The sequence below is a fragment of the Aquarana catesbeiana genome, linkage group LG12 (genome assembly GCF_042186555.1).
Source record: "Aquarana catesbeiana isolate 2022-GZ linkage group LG12, ASM4218655v1, whole genome shotgun sequence".
Lineage (NCBI taxonomy): Eukaryota > Metazoa > Chordata > Amphibia > Anura > Ranidae > Aquarana > Aquarana catesbeiana.
In genome coordinates, this window is record NC_133335.1 from 226,251,203 (window position 1) to 226,260,357 (window position 9,155).

The following is a 9,155-nucleotide window of genomic DNA, read 5'->3' on the forward strand; positions in this document are numbered from 1 at the left end:
TGGAAAGTGCAGGAAAGAAAATTAAAAATTGATTTTTTTTTTTTTTTACACAAAGTTGTCAATATTTTATGCTATTTCTAACACACATCATAGGCATACTTATACATACATACTTATACATACAGACCTTTCACGCGAGAGGTCCGATCAGGTTCGTCTTTCCCTTTTTTTAGGCGGACACGATCGGACCCTCCATTCTCCTCTATGGGCAGTCAGATGTAAACGGACTTGTGTCCATTTACACCCGGCTACCTCCGATCCGATTTAAACAAACAGAAAGGGATCAATTCCCCTCAGTCTGGCCGGCCAGATTTACATCCAACTGTCCTTAGAGCAGAGTGGGCTGTGGCTGTGTCTGTGTCCGCTCTGCATAAGCTGAGTGGACACAGATCTGTCATCCAGCCTCTCCGTTCAGCTCAACGGGTGGACCCCCTTCTGAGACGGATTGAATCTGGGCCGTGTGAAAGAGGCCTTAGAGAGTTACACCCCAAAAAGATGATACCACATGTGAGACTTTTTCACAGCCTAGTCACACAGAGAGGCCCAAAATCCAGGGAGTACCTTCAGGCATTCTAGGGGCATAAATTATGCATCTAATTTCCTGACTACCTGTCACATTTTTGGAGGCCCCGGAGCACCAGGACAGTAGAAGCACCCACAAAATGACCCCATTTTGGAAAGCAAACACTCCATGGTAGTTTCTAAGAGGAATGGCAAGTCTTTTGAAGATTTCATTTTTTTACCACAAGATTTTGGAAAATGCTAATTTTTTTCCTTTACACAAAGTCAGTTTAATAAGATATTACTCACAACATGGACATGCAATCAGTGCGGAGGTGATCGGGGACACTGCGATTGGTGCAGGGGGTGATCGGGGACACTGCGATTGGTGCAGGGGGTGATCGGGGACACTGCGATTGGTGCAGGGGGTGATCGGGGACACTGCAATTGGTGCAGGGGGTGATCGGGGACACTGCAATTGGTGCAGGGGGTGATCGGGGACACTGCAATTGGTGCGGGGGGTGATCGGGGACACTGCAATTGGTGCGGCGGTTGATCGGGGACACCGCGATTGCTGCGGGGGGTGATCGGGGACGCTGCGATTGCTGCGGGGGGTGATCGGGGACGCTGCGATTGCTGCAGGGGGTGATCGGGGACGCTGCGATTGCTGCGGGGGGTGATCGGGGACGCTGCGATTGCTGCGGGGGGGGTGATCGGGGACGCTGCGATTGCTGCGGGGGGTGATCGGGGACGCTGCGATTGCTGCGGGGGGTGATCGGGGACGCTGCGATTGCTGCGGGGGGTGATCGGGGACGCTGCGATTGCTGCGAGGGGTGATCGGGGACACTGCGATTGCTGCGGGGGGTGATCGGGGACACTGCGATTGCTGCGGGGGTGATCGGGGACACTGCGATTGCTGCGGGGGTGATCGGGGAAACTGCGATTGCTGCGGGGGGTGATCGGGGACGCTGCGATTGCTGCGGGGGGGGTGATCGGGGACGCTGCGATTGCTGCGGGGGGTGATCGGGGACGCTGCGATTGCTGCGAGGGGTGATCGGGGACACTGCGATTGCTGCGGGGGGTGATCGGGGACACTGCGATTGCTGCGGGGGTGATCGGGGACACTGCGATTGCTGCGGGGGTGATCGGGGAAACTGCGATTGCTGCGGGGGTGATCGGGGACACTGCGATTGCTGCGGGGGTAATCAGGGACACTGCAACTGGTGTGGCGTTGATTGGAGACAACAGCTGGCGGAAATGACATACAATGTTATCAGAGCAGCCATTGTACATGATCACCACCACAGCAGTACTATATTATGCAACCATATCTTATTACTGTGATTGGTCACAGCGATCACATGATACAGGGGCCCCAAACTGTGATTGGCTCTGTTGATGCGAGGCGCACTAGTGGGAGAATAAACAGGTATGTCCTCCCAGAACGGGCGGGAAGTAGTTATGTACAGGCATGGGGCTGATTAACCTGTCATAAATTTGTAGATCCTTTGGCAGGTTTTTCTGTCAGGCTTCAGGAGGTACAAAGATAGATACACTGATAGCAAGACATTATTCAACTTTAGCTGCAGTTTGTTTCTATCTACAGACCCCTATTATCTGCATTGGCAGTTTCTTTTAGTAAAAGTGAACTAACTCTTTAGGACTGAACCTTAGTGTCTCTGGCTGTCCAGTACTACAAATCCCAGCATACCCTGCACCCATAAGGCATGCTGGGATTTCTAGTTCTTCCCATCCCCCCATTGTACCTCCTTCCTCCTACATCTATAACATTCTCTGCCTACAAAATGCTGAACACCACAAGGAGTCTCACTCCTCCCGCCCCCAACATACTGAACCACAAGGACCCCTGACAGCCGGCACATGACTGGTGACAACAATGAGCACAGACCTGCAGCATCCAGGACAGGACCGGAAGTACCTCTGTTATCACAGCACAGGAAGTCAGGGCTGGCCGCACAGCATGCTGGGAGATGGAGCAAGGCAGCCTAGACCCCCCCCTATAAAATGGGAATAACGTCCGATAATCCCAGCATGATAGAGAAAGAGGAAAGTCCGAGTGTCTCCAACACGGCTGAGATTTTGGTCTCCAAGAAAATGGCCGAACAATGCGAACCGATGTAATAGTCACTTGAGGACACTAGAGGGCGCTGTGGTAGAAGATACCGGTAGTAAGGACTAAGGACAGCAAGTGGCGCTCTTGCGCTTATGTCATTTTAATTACACTGAGAAAAGTTACACGGAATAAAGCAGCAGGTGGCGCTGTTGTGCAATGTCATTGCAGTTACATGGAGGAAAGTAGCAGGTGGCGCTGTTGTGCCATGTCATTGTAGTTACACGGAATAAAGCAGCAGGTGGCGCTGTTGTGTCGTGTCATTGTAGTTACACGGAGGAAAGCAGCAAGTGGCGCTGTTGTGCCATATGTCATTGTAGTTACACGAAATAAAGCAGTAGGTGGCGCTGTTGTGCAATGTCATTGTAGTTACACGGAATACAGCAGCAGATGGCGCTGTTGTGCAATGTAATTGTAGTTACATGAAGGAAAGCAGCAGGTGGCGCCGTTGTACATGTTATTGTAGTTACACGGAGGAAAGCAGCAGGTGGCGCTATTGTACATGTTATTGTAGTTACACGGAGAAAAGCAGCAGGTGGCGCTGTTTTATCATGTTATTGTAGTTACAAGGAGAAAAGCAGCAGGTGGCGCTGTTGTGCCATGTCATTGTAGTTACAGTGAGGAAAGCAGCAGGTGGCGCCATTGTACATGTTATTGTAGTTACACGGAGGAAAGCAGCAGGTGACGCTGTTGTGCCATGTCATTGTAGTTACAGGGAGGAAAGCAGCAGGTGGCGCTGTTGTATCACATCATTGTAGTTACAAGAAGGAAAACAGCAGATGGCGCTGCTGCAAATCGCATATAAAATATACTGTATACAGAGCTGCTTTTCTAATCTGTACTTCCAACATAAGGACACCAGATGTCGCTGTTGCAGTATTTTTCTGCTAGTGTATTGCAGCCACTACTAATAGAGAAACACCATTAGGGTCACCATCTAAAAATGATTTAAATGATTAATTTAATATGTTAAATTGATAAATCTGGATATAAAAATTTAAAAACACATTTTTGTGCTTCTACACACTGTACACTTTTTGTGTGATTATATATTTGTGGCAGATTACAGGGACCCGGCCCAGAATGTCCTAGCTCAGCGTTTCTCTAAATTGTTTAAGTTGGGGCACCCTTGAAAAGTATTTTCAGTCTCAAGGCACCCCCCCCCCCTCCCCCATATTGTGTTCTTTAAGATGCACGTCTAAGAGTCTTTTAAAACTATCAATACTCCCTTGCTGACACCACCGATTGTGGAAGAGAGTTCCACATCCTTATTGCCCCGGCAAGTGAAAAACCCCCCTACCCAGCTTAAGGTTAAACCGCTTCTCCTCCAATCTCATTGTGTGGCCCCGTGTCCTCTTACACTCCCTGGGACTGAATAGTTTTCTTCCTACGCTGGGATCACCATTGAGGTATTTGTATATCTCTATCATGTCCCCTCTCAAGCGTCTCTTCTCTACGCTTAGTGCTTGTAGTCGTTCCTCGTGGTTGAGGTCCTCCAGTCCCCATATTAATTTTGTTGCCCTTCTCTGGACTCTCTCCAGTTCCAGCACATTCCTTCCTGAGGACTGGTGACCAGAACTGGACGGAATACTCCAGATGTGGCCGATCCAGAGTTTTATAGAGTGGTAAAATTATAATTTTATCTCTGGTGCAAATTTACATGCATGTAAATAGTCTGCTGGCTTTGCTCTTTAGGGGTGCCATTAATTCTTAATGGTACCCCACACATTGATAAACGTGGGGTGTTTTTGGCATGGCACAATTTTTAAAAAAGGGCCAGGGACTTCTTTCCCTGCATCTCTGCAGGTAGGGCAGGTCATTGAAATGAATAGGCTGCCCTGCACGCAGCAAGGAGTCACACAGATGTGAACCAAGGGCTTATTCACCTTAGGTTGGGGGGGGGGTAAAAACCACACAGTTGAGCTGTATTTACCACCCCCAACTTCTCCCCCTTTAGCTGCAGAGGCAGCAGCTGGGGGTGTACAGATGCTGCAGCTGGAAATATACTTTCAGGTGAATTGAGCAGAACTGCAACCACCCCACAATTGTGGGTAATGTACATGGTTGTGATGTGGTGATGCCGTATTTAGGGGGTTAAAACAGGTGGTGAGGAGGCAACATTGCCTCCCACCTCTTGTCAAATGCCCCTGAAAAGGAATCTGAGCATGGATTGCTTATCATAGGAGCGTCAGTCCTTGCTGCTATTATAAACGAGCCCCCGAAAAAAAAAGCAGTTCTGGTAGTACGGGAATAGGGGTTCAGGTTTAAAAGTAACGTACATAACACACCTGTACATGTAGAATTGAACCACAAAGCCTTGCATGCCTGCAGTGAATACACCCAGCTGGTAAGGCAAGGGACTCGACCCCAACCAGTGGTGATAGGGAGGATGCTGAGGACAATGTAGACCCTATTATTCATTAACTGATGGGCTTCCAGGTTGCAGACATCGGCACCTTCAGACAGAATGGAACAAATGTCCACAAAACTGGATTGTGAGCCAAGGTCACCAGCAGGACTGCTCCTTTGGGTTTGGATAGACATGTAGTTCTTGTATCAGTTAGGGGTCAGGTGGTCAAAGGTGCCCAAAGTCACTGTAAGTGGGCAGCAGGAATGGACTGAAGATTGGAGTTCCATGTGGCTCTTGGCAATGCAGCAGTGGGGAGATGATATCAGCACCCAGTTCTTCAGCATTAAAACCCGACTCCAGGAATAAGACAAAATCTACCCTTTCAGTACAAGTCTATAGGGGGGAGCTGAAGAAGCGGTTTTTCTTACCCTGCAAAACTGGCAGAATTTTATTTGTGCCCTGCAATCCGAACAAATGAAGTCATTTCTGCTGCTCAGCCTCATTGGGCTACTAAAAAAAAAAAGTAATTAATCAGACACAGAGCAAGCGCTGAGGCAATGCCAATGGCTTTGGACCTAAAATGTGTTTACTTGTTACAAGAACGAAGTCCGGAAAGTGCCTTATGCAAAACTAGACATGTGCACACTGAAATATTTCGTTTCGGAATTTCGTTTTCGTCCGAAAAATACATTTATTTAGTTACTCCCGAAATTTGTTTTTATTTATGTCGTTTTTCGTTAAAAATTGCATTCGTCCAAAAATCCAAATTAAGGTCGAATCTGTCATTGAAGGCTTATGGTGTCTGTCGAATGTTTAAAGAAGATTCGACGGAGCAGCTAAACTGTACGACACTGTATAGTTTACCTGCTTGTCGAATCTTCTTAGAACTTTCAACAGACACCATAAGCCAAAGTACGTGTGTACTTAGTTCTAGCTATTTTACTGCTCCTCCTCTTTGGTTACAATCAGACAATAATATTCATCATCATCATTATTTTTATATATCTTTTCTCCCCCACGTCGAATCTTTTCTCTCTACGTCAAATCTTTTCTCTCTATGTAGAATAATCTTGGACTAATAGAGTTAAGGTTAGGCACATTCGACCACAGGTTTGATGGACACAGATTGTTTTTGTCATCATCATGTCGAATCTCCTATCGAACTGTTGCAGCAACGAAAATGAAAATAAAGCATTTGTTTATGTCGGATCTTTCGTTTTTCGGACTCTGCACTTTCATTATCGTTTGTTAAAACGATAACGAAAATACCTGAAATTCGGACGAAAATGCATTCGGACGAAAACAAATGCACATGTCTATGCAAAACCCAGTTCCTAAAAGTCTCTTCCAGGCTAGTCCTCCAACATTCAGTCCAGCAGGGTCAGACATGGCTCTACAGAAACGGGTTGAGAAAAGGCTGCAATCGTAGAGACCAGCTTTAGAAACCATGTAGAGAAGTCTTGATTGAAGAAAAAAAAATGCTAGCAAGAAAATAGATTGGACTTTTAACAGCAGAGCTGAAAAAAGGAGTCCAACCACGATAGGCCTGAACTGGCCCACAGTTTTTTGTTTTTGTCAGCGTCCAATCCTCCTGTAGGTGGCAGTATAACTTAAATGTGAAAGGGAAGTTGATTTACTAAAGGCAAACACAGTGGAACCTCGGAGTCACGCGGTTTACGAGCGTTTCGCAATATGAGCAGGATTCAAGCCTCTGGGGTGTGCAGTACCGCATTTGGTCAGAGGTGCGGGGGCGCCGGTGATGCTCAGAGACCTTCGGAGACATCACGTTTGAGTGTCTCCGAGTGTCTCTGAGCGTCTCCGGCGCCCCCCACCACCTACTGAATAGACAAGCAGTGGCTGTGGAACGAATTATCTGAGTTTCCACTAATTCCTATGGGGAAACTCGCTTTGATATACGAGTGCTTTGGATTACAAGCATTCTTATGGAACGGATTATGCTCATAATCCGTGGTACTACTGTATACTGTGCACTGTTGCTCCAGATCTGAGGGGGGGAAGCTCTGCTGATTTCTATCATCCAATGTACAAGCAAAAATGCTGTTTTTTTATTTTCCTTGCATGTTCCCCTCAGATCTAAAGCAACTGTACTTGCAGTGTGCAGACAATTTGCCTTTAGTAAATCAACCCCTTTGTGTCCCTCACTGGAATAGAAAGAAAAGCGATTATCGAGAATGAGGTGGAGGAATCTCGAACAGGGTTCAACCCTCAGACTAATGGTCAGCCAAAGGAGGGATCGACAGAGAGAAACAGAGCTGGAGGGGCAAGAAGATACTGTAGATAGAAGATTTGGTGATAGAGTTAAATAATAGGCTGTCAGGGCTGGGATCAGCCCTTCCTTCTCTGAACTGGTCATCTCTCTCCACAGTTATTCAGCTGTTGATGATATCCTGCTCGTCAGTCCTGCCTACTTAAGCCGTCCAGTCCAGAGGATCTCTGCCTTCACCTTGGTCACATCTCCTGCGTTCCTGTTTAAAGACTGGCTTTGCTGACATCCCTTCTGGCTCCGGATCCTGCTTGCTGTTCCACTAATTTGATCCCTGACTTCTGGCTTGGTTGACTATCCATTCCAGTTACTGAACTTTGGCTATGTTTTGACTACGTTTGTTGTTTTTACTTTTATTATGAAACAAGTGAGATTTAACTGTACTTCTGTCTCGGTCTGATTTCATGGTTTCTGACAGAGGCTCCGAGAGATGGCAGCAGATACTCGCGCCATTCTGCACTCTTCACCACCAAGGGCACATGGGCAAAGTTCTGCCACAGTGGAAGATTGTCCACTCATGATGGTGATCTGGGAACACCGATTAATAATGCATATAAGTGTGCAGGCCAGGGCAGGGCCAAGGGTAAATAGAAGAGATGGCTGCCTTGGAATCTTTAGTGAGGGGGGTTGGCCGCACAAAGTGGGCAAGAACTGCAACCTATGCCGCTGAAGTAGTCCACAGCTCATGAGGGAATCCACTTTGGCCTTTTCACCTTGTTAAAGGTTCTTCTTCGGGCAATTATAGCTGTTCTTAGTTCCAGAGGTGCGGGTTCAGAAGCACTGTAAAAAGCCTGCTGACTCTGGCTGCAATGGACTGATAACTGAATGAAATAACTCAGACACCATCCAGTAAGTGCTCTTCCCGAAACCTGAAGATACACAGATGGTCCAAGATGTAGAAAAACATTTTATTTTAATACAAAAACGAACAAGTCTTCATAAAGAACGATGTTAGAAAAAATACGAGTAGAAAATAGATTAACGTATCTGCTACCAACAAGCCGTCTACCTTACATAAGAACGAAATTCCAGAACTGGAGCTGAAATCTACAAACAGACCCGGCAGAACAAGGAAACGTTTTAACCCAAAAGGAACATTCCACCGAAAAGTGACATCCATTATAGGTGGAGTTTGGTAGGTTTGGAGTCACTTATACCTTTGGGGAGTCCTCCCCGCTACATTTCCAGGCTCTGTTCAGTTCTGACATTTATCAGTAGACCCATTGTGTAGGGCGGAGGCCCCCCCCCCTTTTGAACACTGAACACAAATTCCCCAAGAAAAATAATTCTGAATTTCAAACTTTAAAGGGTAACTCCAGCCTTGTCTTCCACATTCAGTCTGTCGTCAGGCCCCCCTAGTTTAAACTTGTGAAATACTTTGGAAATAGGATTCCTCTCCCCCCCCCCTCCTATAAATGGTTCACTGCCCAATTGCACCTGTGGTGGGATACTGGCACAATGAGCTGCACATCTAGGGGGTGCAATGTTAGCTAATACAACACTGTGACTGATTATGTGTTTGCAGTAAAAGCAGCCACTTCCAGTGATAGAAGTGCAGCCACGTGGCCTAGTTCAGTGTTTAATGGACAGAAGCAGTAAAGGCTGATCTGGTCTCTGAACTGTATAGTAAAAAAAAAATTCCGGGAACACCTCATGTCAGCCCATTTACTGTTCAGATCTGCATCCTGACCTGTACAAGACCACCCTTTACTCATAAATAAAATGGGGGTCATCCCCCACCCCCTGATTTTTTTCCTCACTGCGGGACACTCCTTTTACAGCTTTCCCTACTTGCCTGCCAGATTCAACCTCTCCTGGTGGAAGGCCTCCTATGTTAGATGGTGGGTTCCCTCTGGGGCGGGGATGTGTCTATACCTGGCATATATTTT

General features: G+C 47.0%; 1 protein-coding gene across 4 annotated transcripts in view; it reads right to left on the minus strand.

Moving 5' to 3' along the window:
* LOC141113610 (uncharacterized) overlaps window positions 1-2,571 on the minus strand; it is a 24,747-nt gene extending 22,176 nt beyond the window's left edge. For 2 of the 4 annotated variants that reach the window (XM_073606816.1, XM_073606815.1), the window contains exon 1: window positions 2,411-2,571. In XM_073606816.1, the coding sequence (XP_073462917.1) occupies window positions 2,411-2,419 (9 nt within the window). In that variant the 5' untranslated portion in view covers window positions 2,420-2,571. The remainder of the gene's footprint in view (window positions 1-2,410) is intronic. The other 2 variants (XM_073606814.1, XM_073606813.1) reach the window with 1 other exon arrangement.
* Window positions 2,572-9,155: the final 6,584 nt, after the last annotated feature.